Source organism: Calidris pugnax, unplaced genomic scaffold, assembly GCF_001431845.1.
Source record: "Calidris pugnax isolate Ruff unplaced genomic scaffold, ASM143184v1 scaffold212, whole genome shotgun sequence".
Classification (NCBI taxonomy): domain Eukaryota; kingdom Metazoa; phylum Chordata; class Aves; order Charadriiformes; family Scolopacidae; genus Calidris; species Calidris pugnax.
Window position 1 is genome coordinate 509,987 of NW_015091012.1, and position 21,263 is coordinate 531,249.

Genomic DNA, 21,263 nt, shown 5'->3' on the forward strand with positions numbered 1-21,263 from the left:
TAATGAATAAACCCCAGTGGAAAACACAAGAGGATGATCACAGAAGACACTTCCAGTATATATAAACTGAGCATGTTTTCTGAATACAGAGCAGTTCCCATGTGAATTAATAGGTGAGAAAGTGAAATTCAGAACATTTCAGGACACACTAGTATTAGATAACTGTAACCTCTCTGATAAACACAAGGGAAAACCCACACACGCTCCTCTCAAACTCTTGCACTTTCCAATTCTATTATAGAAACATTTTCAACACAGTTTGCAATTCTGGGGTCTCTCTATTATGAAACATGATCCTTTTGTAGTTTTTTTTTTTCCTTCAACCCAGTACTAATAAGATACTCTCTGTTTTGAAAGCCTGGCTCAGCAATGATTTAAATTACTTTAGCTAATTTTTATTCAGTTGGTACAAAACATTCCACCAAAGGACACGAATTTGAAAAATTAAATTAGCTCCTCCAAGTGTGTTTTCATACAGAAGAGCTGCAGTCATGTCTCTTTTCCTAACTTAGCAAGGAAAAAAATTAAATTTACTTAAATTTGCTTTCTTCCAAGCAAACTGTCACTTTTTTAACAGCTGCTCAGTTACTTTCAGTCTCAAATATTGGCAAAAACGTCTTCAGCTGTAGGATCTCGGAGACGGGTTCCGTTCTCTCCTGGTAGAAGTCAAGCCCCGTCAGCAGCTCCACGTCCCGGACACGTGCAGAATGAGCCTGAACCCTTTCTTCAACCCATTCAGATGGTTGCTTATTTTCCTGCCAAAGCAAAGAAGAACAATGTTCAAATGCATAAAAGGCACTCGCTCCGTTGTTTGGTGGTGGTGGTCGCCCACACCGCCCATAACCGGTGTTTGAACTGGTTTGACGGACTGAAGGCCTCCAGTTGGTGAAACTTCTCCCAGGTTTTTCCCTCAACGCAGAATCACAGAATCTTCTAGGTTGGAAGGGACCTTAAAGATCATCTTGTCCAACCGTCAACCTCACTGACAAAAATAGACACCCGCACAACAAACAAGGAGCATCCCCATCACTAAACCATACCTCCCAGCACTACATCAACCCGTCTTTTGAACACCTCCAGGGATGGGGCCTCAGCCACCTCCCTGGGCAGCCCATTCCAAGGGCTGAGAACCCTTTCGGTGAAAAAATTTTTCCTAATATCCAGCCTGAACCTCCCCTGGCGCAACTTGAGGCCATTTCCTCTTGTCCTGTCGCCTGTGACTTGAGAAAAGAGACCGACCCCCACCTCTCTACACCCTCCTTTCAGGGAGTTGTAGAGAGCAATAAGGTCTCCCCTCAGCCTCCTCTTCTCCAGGCTGCCTTGCACTGGGGGATCCCATCTGAACAGAATCAAACGGACGTCCCCTCGTTCCACCCCCAGAGCAGCAGAGAAGCAGAATTATGCTGAAACCCCCGGTATGACTTTTAACTGCAAAGGACAGTTGAGTCATATTTTAAACACACAAGTGAGGACAGTTTTAGTTACGGTATAAATTAGCTGCAGAGCTCGGGCTGGAGAAAGAGCAGGCACTGACAGCCGGAGCAGAGTCCCGACAGCAGCTCGGACGTCCCCTCGTCCCACCCCCAGAGCAGCAGAGAAGCAGAATTATGCTGAAACATCGGGTATGACTTTTAACTGCAAAGGACAGTTGAGTCATATTTTAAACACACAAGTGAGGACAGTTTTAGTTACGGTATAAATTAGCTGCAGAGCTCGGGCTGGAGAAAGAGCAGGCACTGACAGCCGGAGCAGAGTCCCGACAGCAGCTCTGTCTGGATTGTCAGACAGCAGTAATAATGGCTGAGTAGACCGACAACCGGAGCGGAGTCCTGACAGCAGCTCTGTCTGGATTGTCAGACAGCAGTAATAATGGCTGAGTAGACAGCAAAAACAATGGAAATGTAGGCACTAGTTGATCAAAATTGTTATTGCTCAATTCTTTTACTACCAAGTCGTTTTGCAAACAGATGGTAATTTGCTTTTCGGTTTCCAGTATTGCTCCTGGCACAAATGGTTGACTAAATTTACAGGAATGCAAGGCATAATAAACACAAAATGCAATATTTGGGGGTTGATGCTAAACTTTAGAAATAATATATTTTAGTTTCTAAAGTCTGAAAAATCATTCATTCAAATTATTTATTTTGTTTATTTAGTCAGCTCCCAACTACCAAAGAGATGACTGGGCAGTTGGGGATTATCCATACCACAAAAGTGGAGACACCCAAGTTGTTCCTTGCACCTGTCTGGAGCTATGAGTTCAAAGTTATAAATAAACTAAATACACAGAATTTTACTGCTTTGAGGGCCAGTTCAAGTCTGCACAGCTACACTTCTCTGTGAGGAGACTGTCATACACACACTGAGCTAAGGAACCTTCTGCATCACCATCTGCTTCAAACTGAAAGAGGAGAGATGTAGATGAGATCTCAGGAAGAAATTCTTTGCTGTGAGGGTGGTAAGAGCCTGGCCCAGGTTGCCCAGAGAAGCTGTGGCTGCCCCATCCCTGGAGGGGTTCAAGGCCAGGCTGGATGGGGCTTGGAGCAACCTGGTCTGGTGGGAGGTGTCCCTGCCCAGGGCAGGGGGTGGGAACTGGATGATCTTTAAGGTCCCTTCCAACCCAAACCATTCTATGATTCTATGATCCCAGAATTTATGGAACACTCGGTTGGTTTAACAATCCATATTACACTCAGCTAATTTATTTTGTTTGCTACAAAACATGAGATTTACACTCTTAGTGGTAACCATAGATTTTATTTCACCCAAGTATCAATTTCAGCTGTGGGACCATATATCTATATGCCTGCTGTCTAATTTCTGGTGAAGGTGGAACAAAGGATTGAAGGAATTCTCCTAGATACACTGAAGGGAGTAACACTCAAAGTCTTCTAATACCTCTGGAGTAAGTTTATCCTGCAGCCTTCCATAAAGCCCTCTCATCACCTTGTTGGCTGTGCTGCCATTCTCAGGTGACAGCATCTCCAAGTCCTCTTATCAAACCCTCATTTCTTCTTTTTCCTCACTTGATATCCATTCATTAGTTTCCAGCTGCCTCTCCTGGAGCTTCTTCCTCTCCTAGTCATCACTTTAGCTCTCAGCTCACTCTCAACTCACGGGGAAGAATTAATTGAACACTGAGACTTCTAAAGATTCTCCAGATGACCGGAGCCCACCAGGAATCAGTTCATGAAGCTGATGGGCACACAGGAGCCTAGAATGGTACTTACAGCACAGCTTTCGGTGTTGTCAGGTCGATGAGGAAGGATAAAAGACAAAGCATCCAAGGAGCCCAAACAGTTCAGTGGAGTATAGGACTTGTTCTTGCAGCTGGTCAGAACCACGAAGTAATGGGTTGGGACAGGGATTTCCGTATTGTTTACATACCTACAAAACAAACATCAATTAAGGGATTCACCTGGAAGTCAAGTATTAAAATGACTGACGCCGTTAGGAATTTATAGAACTTATCTCAGCACAGATCTGCCACTACGGTATGACTTTTATTTATTTTATAACTGAAATAAATACGTCATGGGGATAGGCAGCTTCACTATCTGTTTCAAGAGCAGCCAAACATGCATGGATTAGACCTTTTGCTACAAGCAGTCCCACTGACACCAGCAGGATTGCTTACGTGGTCAACATTCTATTTTGCCAAGGCCAGAGATCCCTACATCTGGAAGAGGAAGGATAGAGCATCGTGTTTGCCCTTCATTACATTAAGACTCTCAGCCACGTGAAACCGAACTGGAGAAGAGTGACAAAATTAGGCTCAGGTTTCTTGCCAGCAAGACATGCCAGAAGGATGACTTGTGGCTATGTGCTACAGAAACCAGTTTAGGACACCTGATTCGAGATTTCTTTGCCTCCTTTTTCTGGCTAATTCTATCAACGTGGCCACTTTTGTGTATAAACTTGTGAGAAGATTTTTGTGCCTCCTTTTTCTGGCTATTCTATCAATGTGGCCACTTTTGTGTATGAACTTCTGAGGAGCTGAACGCTTCCCAAACTTGCTGTACGTCTTCAGTGTCCAGCCAAACACCATCACTGAAATCATTATACGGGTTCGTAGGAATGACTAACCACGCTGAATAAAACATGCTTATTCCAAACTGTAGACAACATTATGTGGTCGGCCGGGTATTACAGCATCTGCTTGGAAGGAAGTTCTAGTCTCTCCTCCCTTCCACCCTCCTACTTCGTGGCAGAGCTGATTTTCCCATTCTCAAACCATTTTTGACAGATGTGGTATGAAGTCTAGCCTTGAATAAAGCATCTCCAGCGACAGATTCAGCTGTGCGGATTTCCCAGCACTTTTCAGCTAAAGGTTTTTACTGTCACCAGGCATTTTTCCCTATATTTGGAACAATCTAAGTTGTTTGTTCTCATTCTGTTTTTTTTCCTCCTTCTGTCCTCATTCACTAACATAAATCATTGGTCTTTATCTTTTATATTTCTCTATTATAGAATTCTTTTATGTAAGTCTTTTCTTATACCTGTTTCTACAAACAGATGAATTTTAAAACGTATTTTGTTATACTACCAGAACTCACTAAAATGTACCTAAAACTTGTCAGACCTTCAAGTGACCTGTGTGAGCCACAGCTGTGCAAAGATGCCACTCAAGAATGTGACATTTTACATTCCCAGTTACACGACTGAGTGAAGATACTTCTTTCTTGTTCTTTATGAATAGAAATGCGTTTGCTAGGAAATACAGTGGGAAATAATCCAGAGTTTGACTTCTGGCTCTTCCATGTACTTACTGCTTAATTTCATCAAGCGTATCAAAATGGCCATCGTAATTGTAATCAAACACTGGTCCACTGACAACATTTACTCCATTCCTTTCTGTAGCGTACTTCTGAAGAAGCACATTATGGAAATATTCCCATATTTCTGTCACCAAAAGAAAATATAAGCATGTTTAACACAAATTTGAAGTGACCACCCAAGAGTTAGTCCAGCTCTGAGGAACTCATGTCAAATATCACTAGGCAATTTGGCTTATTTCACACATACTATTAGAGAAAATACAATGTGTTGGACAGAAGATGAGACTATTTCAATATTTACAGCTCTCATGGAAAAAAAACCACACAGATGGGTTTGGGGGGATTGAGGGCATCTCCTATTGATTTGCCTCTTTCTTATGGTCTAGGGTAACTTCTTGTAAGTTTAAATCTCTTGTAGAGTTTTCCTTGGAAAACTGGATTTTTCACAGTGCCTTTGATTTACTTAGAAGATTAGGTTTTCTGGGTCTCTGTTTTTCATATGACATGAGTGAATGAATGAATGAGATCTGGATACATTAGAAAGGTAGTTAAATCATCACTTTTCCTCCAGCTTTTTCTTCTTTCTACCTAAAATGTGCCAAAGCCTAAATGGACAATGTGCAGTTGTAGGAAATTTCTTATCAGTGGTTATGAACAAAAATGAGTCAGGCTGGATGGAAAAAGTTAATGTAGCTGTTGTGGTTTAACCCCAGCCAGCAACCAGGACCATACAGCCACAGCTGATGGCTCACTCCCCCTTCATCCCCAGAAGGGTAGGGAGAAGAGGGAGTTGCCCAGCTCAACTTGAGCAGAGATCGTGCATTCCTCCTGGCCAATCCCCATTTATAGACTGAGCAGGATGTCTATGGCATGGAATATTCCATTGGCCATCCCATCAGTCAGTCTAGGCTCCTCCTCAGCTTCTATGGGAAGGGGAAAAAAGACCTCGAGTATAAACATCGCTTAGCAACAACTAAACCAATATGCATTATTGACGTTCCTTTCATATCAAATCTGAAAATGCAGCAACCACTAGAAAGAAAATTCACTTTATCTCAGCTGAAAGCAGGAGAGCTTCTCATGCACTTATATAACAGAAACATCTGCCTGAAGTAAATATTCCGAGATCAGTATTGTCTGGTTTGAGTTTCTGCTCGATGGAACAGGCACTGTATCAGGACATTGTTTGTAAAACTTTGTCCTGTTCTCTCCTGGGACCTTGCAAAAGGAAAGAAAAAGTGCAATTTTCATTCACTTTGAGCATTTCCCCAAGGGGATATTTTCATGAGAGTTTCATAATCAGCGTTTCATGTTAGGACAGGACACAGGAGGTGAAGAGAAAATTCAAAATTGGCATGTACACCTAAGCAGATATCAGACAAAACTATACACAGAAAAAAAAAGATAACTTAGATAAGCATGATTTAAAATTTCACATATATATTTTTAAATAGTTTTAAATATATTTGCACAAGATCTGGATATACCGCAGGCCACGCATTAATGTTTCTAAGACCTTGTCATAGCTTTATCAAATCCACAACCTTAGTTACAGAAATTGAATCAAAATTAATCAAAACTTTGCAACCTACCTGTGAAAGCACTATACATGGGAACAATATTGCTGGTGAGTAAGGCATCATACTGTACAAGAGTAGATGAATTGAAGTCTATATAAAAGAACAAAGTAGAAACTAATGAAATACTATACACACAGATTAATTTGATTCCTATGTCATTATAAGTTGCAGGTACATGTAATTACATTTTATATTTGAGCATGAGTGTATGATCCGTCTATAAACATAGCTCCAAATTTATTTGTACAGTCTACTCAAGAAAGTAATTATCAAATTAGACAATAGGAAATGAACATTCACCCAGAGGATGAGGGACAGCCCTTCGCTCCAACCCTTTACATCTTCCCAACCCAGTTTTCACCACATTCAAGTTGTTCCATTTTTAAAATAAAAAAATGGTCTAAACTGAAAATATTTAGATACCAAAGCCCTGCTTTTGGTCAGCCTACAAACACTGGAAACCTTTTTCTGCCCAGCCTGCTGATCCACAGAAGTTTGTGTTGGTGTTTGGGTTTATGTTTAAGCACAAACCCACATCCAGCTGATTAAGACTTTCTAAGCTCTAGCTATAAAAAGAACCGTGCTCACTGGGAGGATAGAGGAAACTGCGGGTAAAGGTCAGCCCTTCTGGGTAGTTGGAACAATTTTGGCTCCGAGCAACAGGGATTCTAACATCAGCCCGCAGACAGTCTGAAACAGTGGGAGGAAGAGATGTGTTTTCCTGTTGAAAAGGGAAAAAAAAAGAAAATATTACACCCACAGCTGTGGCTAACCCAAGGCTTTGTATGGTTTTAACTTTCTAGATCGGACTTCATTGAATCTCCTCCTATTTTCATAGTGAATCAGGTCAATGAAAGTACTGGACACTGATGTTTTCTGCCTAGTGTTTTTTCCTCTACTTCTGTTTTTAGGTAATTCAGGGAAATCCTTATGCAGCACGTAAAATTGTAGTAGCAAAATAAGGTTAGACCTCTAGGCAAAAAACAGGTGACAAGTTTGGCTCATTCGTCACTTCACATATTTCTGGAAACACAGACTTGATGTCACATCCTCCTGGAAAGCAGCAAGCATATAAAGATGACACTGTCACCTCATCTCTGAGGATGCTGTCTCCATAATAAGAGTCTGCTGTGTTGAAGATTTAAAGCTAAATAAATTCATAGCAAATTCACTACATGTTATTGGCTAAGTTTTCCTAACTTCAGCTAAGACAAGTTAACATGTACACTAGCTAAGATCTGGCCAAAAGTGATTCTGATTAGGCTAATTATTTCTATAACCTTTACTTTTTTTTTTCCCCCTATAACCCTTACTGTAGTTTTACAATAGCATTAACTAAAACATCAGAATACAATCTTCTGTGTGTAACTGTTTTCTTTTTCATACTCATTTACACGTCATTTATTTTCATTTTGGTAAGAACAGAACATATTTATTTGCTTTATACCTTTATAAACAGTAGTTAAACATTTAAATTGATTTTCAGTACGTTGTTTATTTCGATGGGTTAAAAATGAGCAGAAATAAAGAACTGGAATGTACTTCTCGTGCCTCTTTGTACTCCTTGATTTAATTTCTTTAGTTACTTTTATGATGATATTATGGCCAGGTTGTATATTAATGGAAAATATATGTGCCACATGGAATGAAATTAATAGCTTGGAGTAAAACTTTCTGAAATACTAGCATTTGATTAAAATAATTTCCCCATATTTGTACTGATGAAATAAGAAATCATGTAAACATCAATAACAGTTCTCTTCAAACAGCAAAATCAATATAAAAGTTATTTCCTCAAGGGCAACTTAGAATAAACATCAATAAAAGTTATTTCCTCAAGGGCAACTTAGGAAAAGGGTCAAATTAGAAGGGGAATTTAGTCCATGAATGTCCACTAACATTACTGACCCTGAAAACTTAAACAGTTTGTTCCAGAGCCACATGACCTTGAAGTCTCAGAGGTTCATTCAGCTGTAATTACATTTTTCAGACATTACAGAATGTAACAGAGAGCAAATAATCAGAACATACAGAAATATGCATTAGTACAAACTGTCTTGTAGAGTTTGCTAATAGAAAAAAGATGATGATATTCATAGAAAAGCTTAAAAGCTTCTGATTTTGAAAATCCCTTGTGTGTGACAGATGGTTATTCTATATTATTGAACAGTATTTTAAGACAGTTGAAACTTAAAAGATATCAGAGACACTTTTCCAGTGTCATAAGGGCCTTAGGTCACATGATGTCCACCAGTCCTTAACCAGGATTCCCAATGAATGAACCACGTTTTCAAGATGTTGTATTACATATTTAAGAAGAGTATGGATATTTGATAACTTACAGGCTTATTCACAGTGTATGCAGTCCACAGTGGCATCCGAATGTCATAGCTGTACCCACTCACGTACTGGTGATGAGAAAGGAGGCAGTAGACTTTGTTGTTCTGCAGAACTTTGGGTCTCCCATATGGCAAATGATACGTGTTTGCGTTCTTTACTAGAATTGAAGCAATAATTATTGATTCGCTCTTCCGTAACATTTTGGATGGCACAAAGTTTTAAGAGAGCAGAGAAAAATGTAAAATAAAAACATTAATGAAGACAAATAAAACCAACAGCAAACGTGGGCATGGATTTCTTTAAGCTCTTAGCTTCTGAGTGGAATTGAAAATGTAGAAAATAGTTTTCATGTTATTTTTGATGTATATAAGTCAATGTAATATATCAGACTTGCAAATTCTTGTTTCTTTGCAGTTTCATACCAATAAAAATCTTTTGAACTTGTCTTGCCAGTGGAGTGCAATTTACATCTTATTTGACTAGGAAGCATCACAATTCTTCCTAAAATTTCCAGAAAGCCCATATAAAAGCACACAGAAATATTTGTGGGAATTTTTGATCAGAGAAAGGCAGAATTATGGTTACAAGGTAGGGAACAAGAGTTATGGTATATGGCTTAGAAGTGTTCAGGCTTTCTCCAAAGGCTACTGAAACCTGTATGGTTTTTCCCAAGATTTTAATGGGATTCAGACCCAGTTCCTATGCATAAATGTTGTTACAGTATCAATTAGCTTTTTTTTTTAAAGAAATTAAAATTTAAAAATTTTTAAAAAAAATTTTTTAAAAGAAATTAAAAAAAAAAATTATGCTTCTGACTTGGCTTCTCAACTTTACTTTAAATTGTCATTTATAATGCAACAATTCCTACTGAAATCAATAACATAAAATCTAAACCAGGCAGAGATTTTAAAATATTGCTGTTCTTTTCATTTCTTGCTACTTACTTTCTTCTGCAGTGAGATTTAACCTCTTATTTATTTCTGAAACATTTGTTATCTGCAAAATATAAGAGAACCATTCAGAATGCATCCGTAGTTTAGAAAAACCAAAGAAAAGAGAACACACTTGATAAAGGTGATTAAAAAAATCCCAAAAAGCCCCTACTTACAATCGGGCACGTGCATCCCAGATCATCTTCTGGAATCAGATGGGTAACTGGACATGAAGAAGGAGCTGACACTTCTTTTGCATGTGAAGGATTGTAAAAAGGTTTTTTTAAGAGGTGATTCAGGCTGCCATGTGTCCCGTTGTTTGGGGCAGGTGTGATGTGCAGCAAATCTGTGAAACATTTTGAAATTTGTAAGACTAAAATGGCATTTTTAAAAGACATCATCTTTCCAATTCTATGCATTTCTTATGCATTCATTATAAATGTAGAATAAATAGCTCAGTCAGTTATCTAAACACTTATGGTAACTCCTACCATCAACTGCCAATTTTCTAGGTATGAAGAAACCCAGATATCATCTAGGTATTTCTAGGTATCATCTTTATCAATAATCTGGACGAGGGGATCGAGTGCACCCTCAGAAAGTTCACAGATGACACCGAGTTGAGCAGGAGTGTTGATCTGCTGGACACTAGAAAGGCTCTTCAGAAGGATCTGGACAGGCTGGATGGATGGACCGAGGCCAATGGGATAAGGTTCAACAAGGCCAAGTGCCAGGTCCTGCTCTTGGGTCACACCAAACCCCTGCAGCGCTCCAGGCTGGGGGCAGAGGGGATGGAGCTGCCCCATGGAAAAGGACCTGGGGGTGTTGGTGGCCTGTGGGCTGAACAGGAGCCAGCAGTGTGCCCAGGTGGCCAAGGTGGCAACAGCATCCTGGCCTGTGTCAGGAACAGTGTGGTGAGCAGGAATCAGGAGGTGATCGTCCCCCTGTGCTGGGCCCTGGGGAGGCCCCACCTTGAGGGCTCTGTCCAGTTTTGGGGCCCTTAACACAAAAAAAGACATTGAGGTACTGGAGCGGGTCCAGAGAAGGGCAACGGAGCTGGTGAGGGGTCTGGAGCACAAGTCTGGTGAGGAGCGGCTGAGGGAGCTGGGGGTGTTCAGCCTGGAGAAAAGGAGGCTGAGGGGAGACCTTCTGGCTCTCTCCAACTCCCTGAAAGAAGGGTGTAGCCGTGGGGGTCGGTCTCTTCTCCCAGGGAACAGGCGATGGGACAAGAGGAAATGGCCTCAAGTTGCACGAGGGGAGGTTTAGGATGGATATTAGGAACAATTTTGGCACTGAAAGGGTTATTAAGCCTTGGAAGAGGCTGCCCAGGGCAGTGGTGGAATCACCATCCATGGAGATATTTAAAAGACGGGTTGACATAGTGCTTAGAGACATGGGTTAGTGATGGTTTTTATCAGAGTTAGGTTGATGGTTGGACTCGATGATCTTAAAGGTCCCTTCCAACCCAGACAATTCTGTGATTCTAATGTTGGTTGCTATCTCCCACTGCATCAAGATTTGGTAATGATGGATTTTTCATACAGCTTTATACATTGCCATAACATTCACAGGATTAGACGATTTAATGCTCAGTACAAATGTGCTTGCAAACGCAGCACACTGTGGAGCACACTGGCCTACTGCATTTTTGTGGGATGCTTTAGTCCGTATTTTCTGAGGCACCTACTTCCTGATTGCTCACTGCTGGGACTGCAATGGTCCATCTTACGTGTTGAGCAAGAGCAGTAACTCTCTACAGGATTCTTATCCCAAAATTATCCCCCAGGCACTATTTCAACAGCAAGCCCATGTGGCAGGAGAGCTTCTCTCTGATTCTTTACTGGACTCCTCCTGCAATCAGAAAAATCCTTCAAAGCAGAACAATTTCTGGCAGTTAATCATAGAATCATATGGGGTTGGAAGGGACCTCTGGAGATCACCTAGTCCAATCCCCTGCCAGAGCTGGTCTACCTATAGCAGGTTGCAGAGGACCATGTCCAGGGGGGTTTGGAGTCTCCAGAGAAGGAGACTCCAAAAGGTCTCTGGGCAGCCTGTTCCAGGGCTCTGCCACCCTCACAGTAAAGAAGTTCCTCCTCACGTTTAGGTGGCACTTCTTATACTCAAGTTTGTGCCCATTTCCTCTTGTCCTGTCCCCGGGCACCACTGAAAAATAAAATTTTTAGCACTGTACAAGAAAGCATGGCTTCAGTGTTTTCTGGGAAATAACCTAGCTTCTGCATGAATTCACTAAATTTTTAGTTACTCTTGGCTGTTACAACACTGATATTCGAAAACACTGTTGGTTTATCACCTAAAGTACCGGATTGTTCCTACTCACCACACATCAGGTTGTAAACCTCAATGTTTTCAAAGGCATCCACTTCTGTTTTATCTTTAAAGCCTGGGCCATGTGCTAAGAATATAGCCTGGATGGTAATAAAACAAGAGCTGTTATCTAACGGAACCCAAATTCAAAAGCAATTCAGTTGCATTTTACAGAGAGGGACACTGGAACAAAATATAGTCTTTTCTCAGTTAAAATATAGCATTGTAGCAGAACCCTGGTACTTCTTACAGTCTCACATTAGTGTCTACTACTTTATAAGTCTCCTGAGCTGCCTGACATAAGGTACAGGAAACATGACTAAACAGAACAATGATCTGTTCTAAAATAATATCCTATGTTCCCATAGTAGAAAAGGAATCTTTAATTAATTTTAAAAAGATGTTAGGACAGTTTGTTCCTTCATAAAGAAAAAAGTTTCCTCAGCCATGGTGCCACCAGCATAAGGTTATCTATGACTAAGGTTTGTACCGTAACAAGAATTCACTTTTTCTTTCCATACAAACCCTCAGCAGAGTTCAGATCAAAATATTGACACAGGGTTTTAATATAGTTGTGAAGATCTGGAAGAACCTGATTCTTAGGCACAGGGTATGGGATTAGTAGTGGCACGCTTGACCTTATCTAAAGGTTCACATCACAGAAAGTACGTGAAAAACCGAAAGCTCAAGACCTCAAAATATTTTTACTGTAACCAGAAAGGAAAATGAAATGAAACTGCAACATGGGGTATACTAACATACAGGTTATACCAAGGACTTTTTTTCTCTGACGATATGATTAAGTCTTGCAAAATAAGCACAGGCAATGAGTTTTAGTTAATTTGAGCACACAGGCTTTGAGATGCTCAACTGAACTCCCAGAACCTGTGGAGATTTTTCGGTGAGTGCTTCAGTAGAAGAATGGAAGAATGGAAGAATGAAAGAATGAAAGAATCCAGTGTCCCACAGCTAAACTTGGTATCCTTGATTTACTGTAGTGTCTCTGCCTCCACAGAGGTGAGCCTCAAGTTTTACTACAGAGTCCCAAGGAAGCAGCCTCCTACACTTCAATGAAAGGCCATACGAGTGCGTGGACCCAGTGGGTGTTCACAGTTTACACGTCTGGGTGACATGGAAAGACAAAGCACACTGCTAAAACTATCATACATTCTATATTCTGGTGGTTCTCCCAGCACATTGTGATTTTCTATACGAGAAGGTGCAAGACCAGAACAGAAATTGTCTTACCTCCATACTTTTAAATTCATTGTTATAGCCATGGTTACCCCCATCACACCCTCTGTAACTTGAGTCCCTAAGGAGAAACCATCACATAGTGTTAATAAAACCAGCACAAATAGAATTACTTAATAACAGTTATCCTGACTCTGGATCAGGTCTTAAGAACTGACTCTGGCATAATATTGTAGTACGTTTTCCTCATCCAGTGTTCACTTTTATAAATATTTCTTTCTTCTGTAACAGATACTGCTACGGACAGAAATAAATTATCCTACATAGCTACCGCGTGTACAGAGAATCAATGTTTTCAAAACAAATAGGTAAAAAAGGGCTATTTTTGAACCGAGGTCTTCACCTAGCTACAAGTTTCAGAACAAGCGTAACCTGTTTAGGAAGAATTCCTCAGTTATATTCTGTGGTATCTGTGTTTTAATAGAAAATGTATAATGGGAGAACTGTGCTGTTTGCCTCTGTGGAACAATATAAATAAGATTGCAAGGGATTTTGCCTTACAAGACTTTCACCATGGATTCTAAAGGGTACAGAAGAGGTGTGGATGCTGTAACTGGACTATAGAATTAATAACATGTCAGAATAGTCTGACTTATAATGACTAACACTTGTTTAAATTTACCCGTTGCTAGGATACATGGAAAGATAATGTGATATTCATCCCATTCAATTCCAATATTCATCCCAATTCAACGCACAGTTGTCAAGCACATGTGTCCTGTTTTCAGAGGCACAAGAACATTTGAGCGCAGTTTAAAAAAGGGTGAATATGAGATTTTTCAGTGGGCATTTCTTTTTATATGTCCGGGGCAACTATTTGGTTGCATCCAAACAATTAAATCATACACTGATCTGGTGTTTTCTACTATGTGAATCGTCTTGAAATTCCAAGTGGGTTCATGCTTCTCCCACTGCAGTGCTGTAGCTCAGTAAATACAATATTACTGATCTGGTGTTTTCTACTATGTGAATCGTCTTGAAATTTCAAGTGGGCTCATGGTTCTCCCAGTGCAGTGCTGTAGCTCAGTAAATACAATATTTCAATTAACACCCCAGGCTTTATATTGAGTTTTCAAAGCCTCGGGACAAAAGCTTGTCTGAGCTGCTCTTGACTTGCTCAGAGCTATTTTTATTTTTCATTGATTAGCTCTTACAGCAATTTTTTGCAATGAGCAGGTGGTTGCCTCTAATTTGCTGTCAGCTCATCTTTGCAAGGCAAAGACATCATTTTTATACAGCTAGCAGTAACAATCAGTTATTCTGTGTAGAATCGAGACCCCAGGGCTGGAAACAACGCACCAATGGTCAGTTAAAGAAATGCAGATCTAGAACTCAGCAAAACCGGACTCAGAGGTAAGAAAGAGAATAAAGAACAAATATCTAACACGTGTAGAATGCACTTTATCTAGTGAACCAAGATGTAACGTTAATTTGCAGAGCTGTGGAGAATGAGCAGGCTCTAGTGTTAGCCTACAGGTAGGAAGGACCCCGTTTGGACCACACAGTGAGGAAGAGAAACATCAACATCACGTTCCTCCTGAGGAAGGACTCCTAATGCTGACTACTGGCCGTGTCCACACATCCACCAGGCTGAAGGCATCAACCTTAGCACCCAGAAGGACACTAGAGGAGTAACTGCAACACCAGGAAAAGGGCTAGGAAGGCTTTGTATAACAATTTTAAGTGCCTTTTGGGGTTTTAGGGGTTTTTTGAGACATTTTCTGTATTAATTTCTTTAGTTCCTTTTTTCTTCATTTTTTTTTCTGTAAAAATTCCATCTGGAGTAATGATGACAAATCTTCTATTAGACTGTTCAGATTTGAATCATACAAATAATACATTTTTGGCTTTATGTATAAGGCACGTTTGCTTCTTTACAGTAAGATTTTAAATGTAACGAACATTGAAATGTGACAAGTCTGAAGCAAAATGGGAAACGAGGCACCTGTGAAGGAAATTAAAAGGCTGAGAAGGAGATGAAAAAAGATAAAAGAGTCACACAAATGACGTTACCTCACAGCCAGCCACTGCCGATCCACCAGAAGATGGACCTTATCGATGCGGATGTTGTTGGCATAGTGGAATCGTTTCGGCAAGTCAGGCGTAAGGTAAGGCTTGAAGTGCTGAGGGGACCTTTTGCACTGTGTGAGAGGAGGCAGCCCGGTCAGGAGTTTTGCTCAGTATCAAAAATAAACCCATCACATAAAGTTATCACAACCACCTTGGTGACAGGGAGGTGACAATGGCAGAGGGGACGTAGCAATGAAAAAGCTCTTTCTGCTATTCCCAACCATTGATCATAGAACCATAGAACCATAGCATGGTTTGGGTTGGTAGGGACCTTAAAGATCATGGAGTTCCAACCCCCTGCCCTGGGCAGGGACACCTCCCACCAGAGCAGGTTGCTCCAAGCCCCCTCCAGCCTGGCCTTGAACCCCTCCAGGGATGGGGCAGCCACAGCTTCTCTGGGCAACCTGGGCCAGGCTCTCCCCACCCTCACAGCAAAGAATTTCTTCCTAATATCTCATCTTAATCTCCCCTCTTTCAGTTTAAATCTGTCACCCCTCGTATTATGGCTCCCCTCCCTGATCCAGAGTCCCTCCCCATCTCTCCTGGAGCCCCCTGAGGGACTGGAAGGGGCTCTAAGGTCTCCCCAGAGCCTTCTCCAGGCTGAACAACCCCAACTCTCTCAGCCTGTGTCTCCTTTGGATGCTGGGGAATAAAAGATGTGTTCTTATGTATATAGAATCAAGAAAAAATTAAACAGGAACATTCACTGCCTGTTGGACTGCGGTAGTACTACACATAGGAAGCAAAAGCTACACGTAATACGGCACAACTGTGGTGTTCAACAGGTTAAAGGAAGACATCTAGTGGTGATTTATCAGAAATATTCCCACTTTGTCTGGCTATATGGCTCCAGACTGTCTGTAGACCGTGCAGAATTTTTCCAAACTGAGAACATTTATTCTCAAAGTACCAGAACATCTGTCTACTGTTTGGACTAGGACTAGTCACAGAACAGTAAACAACCTGGCAATGAATTAAAGAAGGGAAAATTATGACAATACATGGACAGCAAGGAGTTTAAGTTTCCCACAGCATTCTCCTTTAAAAACTGGCTGCTCATGGGAAGTGATTGTCGCCCTGTACTGGCCACTGGTGAGGCCCCACCTCAAATTCTGTGTTCAGTTTTGGGGCCCTCACGACAAGAAAAAGACATTGAGGGGCTGGAGCGGGTCCAGAGAAGGGCAATGGAGCTGGTGAGGGGTCTGGAGCACAAGTCTGGTGAGGAGCGGCTGAGGGAGCTGGGGGTGTTCAGCCTGGAGAAAAGGAGGCTGAGGGGAGACCTTCTGGCTCTCTCCAACTCCCTGAAAGGAGGGTGTAGCCAGGGGGGGTTGGTCTCTTCTCCCAAGGAACAGGTGATGGGACAAGAGGAAAGGGCCTCAAGTTGCACCACGGGAGGTTCAGATTGGATATTAGGAAAATTTTTTACACTGAAAGGGTTATTGCACATTGGAATGGGCTGCCCAGGGCAGTGGTGGAGTCACCATCCCTGGAGGTGTTTAAAAGATGTATAGATGTGGTGCTGAGGGACATGGGTTTAGTGGTCGACTTAGCAGTGTTGGGTTAATGGTTGGACTTGATGATCTTAAAGGTCTTTTCCAAACTAAACAATTCAATGATTGTACGATTCTATAAATATTTAACTGTAAATTATAAAAGCAAAGAAATAGAGTTGGATACTTTGAGAAAGTGTGTGAGAACAAGCCAAGTATCAAATGAACCTTCTTTCTTGTACCTGCTCTAGGTTTCAGGGATTTCTTAAATCAGAGGTTCTTTATGGATCGTGTTTAATACCTCTTACAGGCCTGTATTCTGTTAATTTGTCTAAAATCCCCCCGATGTATTTATATTTCCAGCTTCTACAACATCCTGTGGCAATGTGCTTTACAATGTCATTATTATTTGTTGTGTGGAAGACTTGCTTCAACCTTCTTTGGGTGCAGCACTTGTGGTCCAGAGCTAACAGACACCTATTATCTAAAGTGTCTCTGTGTTGTATTCTGTTCTATAATGAAGATATAACCTACTTTCTCCACGTGAACTCAGACACTTCTTCTCTTTCGAAGTGAAGTACAGAAAACTTTTGCTCTGAGCAGAGAGCCCCCCAAGGCAAACCCTTGTGGACCATCTTCAAACACCTTCCAGAACCTCCTCCTATGGTACCCTGGAGCCAGTAAGCTGTTTAAACTGGCACTGTAGTCTCAGTTTTTCCACAAACTGTGTTTTTTGATCAGATTCCAATTAAGAGGAACTATGAGGAAAAATTATGAAAATATTTACTCACTGTGAGGTTTTTAACAATTCCTTCTGAGTCAACTGTTAAAAAAAAAAGATGAATTAACATACATTCAAACAGCAAAAGGTCCAAAGACTCATGAAAAAAATTTCAGCATGCTTTTTGTCTGTAAAATTGAAATTCTTTATTATCCTGTGGAGATTATGGTAACCATGACCTTCCACAGGTAGGAATGTTGTGTTTCCAAGGGTAACTGTCTGTAAGTGTGGTAGCCCATGGAAGTGGCATTTTGGGAATGTCAAGACAGACTATAGAAAACTGCCATGGTGATGACTGCCCACACCCAAGGCTGACACATTGTCAGAACCAAATTTTCTTCTCCCACCTAACCTCTGTTTGAAATATGACCTTTTTTTACTGTTCCTCAAGCACTTGTCTTGTATTCTACTTCCAGCAGCAATCACCGACAAAAATCCAGTCTGTCTCAGCACTTTCACCTTGCACGTTTTCAAAGAGTTTTAGCCTTTTGACACTGGCTTTCTGAAAAACAAATCTGAGCAACTTACAGAAAAAAAATATTCCTTCAGAAAAAAAGTAAAACCATTAGAAGAAATGAGCCAACAATTATATGGAGATTAAGACTTAAACAAAACATCATTATTCGCTCCTCTGCTTATTACTCTGGTCCTGTCTGACTTACACTGTCTTCTACTTAACCCAAGGAAAGTCTGCTTTATGTTGTATAAATATTGTGCCTACAAATATAAATACAATTAGAAAAGGTAAATAAAAAGTAGAATGGAATCCCAGCTCTTATTTGAGATCTACAGGAATTATGCCTTTTAGAATACTTTATGAATTCTATAAAATCACTAAATACAGCACTTCCATGCTCTCTCCATTCTTTTCCCTGATACAGAAAGTTTTGGGATGTTGGGGTTTTTTTTTCAGTCCGGTAGCACGGTATTTATTTCAAGTCAGAGTTACCTCACATGGTTTCAATTTTGTGTTCTTTTGTGATAATAGCTAACGGGCTCAACCAAGGCTCAGATCCCACTGCGCTAAGATTCAGATTCCGTAACTGTCCACACAGTTGGAAAGAGTCACTGCTTCAAAAAGACTGGCTCTGCCAATGTTGCACAAGAAATCTGTGAAGAGCAACGCACTTACCAAAGACCTGAAGTTCCAGTTCATAACAATAAAGCTATTTATCTTTACTTCATCTTTCCACGTGACAAACGCAAGAAAACGCAAATCAGAGTCTGCAACCAGCTTGTCTGACCTTAGATTTCTCTTTACTTCATCTTTCCACATGACAAGAAAACGCAAATCAGAGCCTGCAACCAGCTTGTCTGACCTTAGATTTCATCTAAAGGGGTTATTTTTGCAAAAAAAAAAAAAATCCAAACAACTTCCATGGATGTTTAAGATCGGTTAAGTGAAACAGAAAGCTGTTGACTCTGCTGATTACTACTGATTATCCCTTTTCCCCCATTCATTTATTTATTTCCTGTTACGATGATTGTGCAATCCCAGGATTGGCCCACACTTACAGGTATAATAGTCCTGTGGAACATTTTTTGCTCGAATGCGAGCTGCAGGCCCAGCATATATGTAGAAATCAATCTTCTTGAAGTAACTAGTCATATATTCTATCTGTTTGCAGTAGGTCCTCTCCATCCCTAAAGGACAATACAGAAACAGTTATTTTTTAGATAGAATATATGGCAAGGAAAATAAAGTGAATTATAGATTAAAACCAGTAAGCACACATATTACACAGAGGAAAAAAAAGACAACACAGTAAAATTTAGATTGGAAAAAGAACCATACACATTACCATGATCAGCTAAAACAATGAGGTTTACACAGTTGTGCAGGTTTCTTTGCTTGAGTCCATCCATCAGCATCCCCAGTGCTTGATCTGCTACCTGTAAGGCTTTGATTACCTGTGAGATAAACCAGTTTCATCAAAATTTTTCTTTCTGATTTCAAGTTCTAAAATGCAATCAGCAAAGTCTGGAAAAAGTGAGCTTTTCTGTCAGTTTTCAGGTACTTGATATCACTGCTTCTTTTCTTTTTCCATCACCACTACACTATAGATGTGTATAACTCCACTACTCTACAGTAGAATATGTGACTTAAAAAAAAGAACTGCAAATAATTTTTTCCTATTACCTTAGAAAAATTGAGCTTTAAAATATGTTTATCGAAAGACAAAAAATAACACATTCAGATGGAATTTATTCCTCGCTCCCAAATTTATATAAAATACCAGATTTATAATACTAAATACAATTTTTGTAGCATGAACATGTCATTGTATTAACAATAAGCAGCATTTCAAAAATATTTACCTGCAGGTATTACCTAATAGACCAGTGTAACGTCCAAGAAGGTGCCCTTCTCTCCTATATCCAGTCCCTTATAACTTCCTACAGAAAACCACAGACCACCCCTGAAGCAACACAGGCACAAACCCCCCTTCCAATTAGGGAGCCTAAAACTATTCTACAAAGATCAGTTTTTCTGTCCTTGTCCGCTACAATACAACAAGGCCTTTTGCTGAAGACCATTTTCAAATATATGAAACAAGACCATCGCAGGAAGAAGCTGATATGGTAGGTCCTAAGCTCCTTAAAGACTGAACTTTATGCCTTCATGCAAGTAAAGATGCAATATGTTTTGGGTTACAAATTAACAAACATTGAAGTTCAGTGTTACGAACACATAAAAGACAGTTCTGAGAATTTGCCAGGTCACATGCTTCCAAATATCACTTGGCAATAAAATTAAGAGTTCAGTCTAAATACTATCATTGATATTATTGGACTAGTAGTTTTAGATTAGATATTGGGAAGAAATTCTTTGCTGTGAGGGTGGGGAGAGCCTGGAACAGATTTAATATGTTTTGGGTTACAAATTAACAAACGTTGAAGTACAGTGTCACGAACACATAAAAGACAGTTCTGAGAATTTGCCAGGTCACATGCTTCCAAATATCACTTGGCAATAAAATTAAGAGTTCAGTCTAAATACTATCATTGATATTATTGGACTAGTAGTTTTAGATTAGATATTGGGAAGAAATTCTTTGCTGTGAGGGTGGGGAGAGCCTGGAACAGATTGCCCAGAGAAGCTGTGGCTGCCCCATCCCTGGAGGGGTTCAAGGCCAGGCTGGATGGGGCTTGGAGCAACCTGGTCTGGTGGGAGGTGTCCCTGGTAGGACTGAATGATCTTTAAGGTCCTTTCCAGCTCTAACCATTCTGCAATTCTATGATTGTATGATTCTATTTCTAATAGTATGATGTGAACTGATCTTCTGCCAGTCGGTTGGGTTTACAGCTCTTCTGATTCACACACAGTATTGGAATCCTAACACGGGGCTCAAACACAAGCAAGAGTTCTTAATAAACACTCACAAAACAGTGAGATCAAGGTAATCTTTGATCTACCATCCTTTCCAAGTTCATAAGCTGGTTAAGTTCATAGTACAGCACCATTTTCAGTGCGATTTAGTCTAAGAGAAACACAAAAGCTACTTACACCACCACTAACTGGTCCAAATGAATGTCCAGAAGAATCTGGTTCTTCAATATATAGAGTGTAGAAATCAGGCCTCGAGTAAGAAATAAATAAGAATAGAATATTATGAGAATTGGGAGACACAGTTTCAAAAGAATACTTTCATTCAAAAAAAAAAAAATTAAAATGGAATTTTAAATAATTTATTTGAACCTTAATAAAAGTC

The 21,263-nt window shown here is 40.3% G+C and overlaps 1 protein-coding gene across 1 annotated transcript in view; it reads right to left on the reverse strand.

Moving 5' to 3' along the window:
• Positions 1–379: 379 nt before the first annotated feature.
• Positions 380–21,263, reverse strand: part of LOC106895965 (venom phosphodiesterase 1-like) — a 40,643-nt gene continuing 19,759 nt past the window's right edge. The window contains exons 11-25 of the mRNA XM_014955644.1: positions 21,059–21,131; positions 19,353–19,461; positions 19,066–19,194; positions 17,561–17,592; positions 15,223–15,350; positions 13,204–13,270; positions 11,969–12,056; positions 9,807–9,976; positions 9,643–9,694; positions 8,701–8,855; positions 6,947–7,079; positions 6,371–6,448; positions 4,770–4,902; positions 3,231–3,387; positions 380–755 (exon numbers count right to left, since the gene is read on the reverse strand). Coding sequence (XP_014811130.1) covers positions 582–755; positions 3,231–3,387; positions 4,770–4,902; positions 6,371–6,448; positions 6,947–7,079; positions 8,701–8,855; positions 9,643–9,694; positions 9,807–9,976; positions 11,969–12,056; positions 13,204–13,270; positions 15,223–15,350; positions 17,561–17,592; positions 19,066–19,194; positions 19,353–19,461; positions 21,059–21,131 — 1,678 coding nt within the window. The 3' untranslated portion in view covers positions 380–581. The remainder of the gene's footprint in view (positions 756–3,230; positions 3,388–4,769; positions 4,903–6,370; positions 6,449–6,946; positions 7,080–8,700; positions 8,856–9,642; positions 9,695–9,806; positions 9,977–11,968; positions 12,057–13,203; positions 13,271–15,222; positions 15,351–17,560; positions 17,593–19,065; positions 19,195–19,352; positions 19,462–21,058; positions 21,132–21,263) is intronic.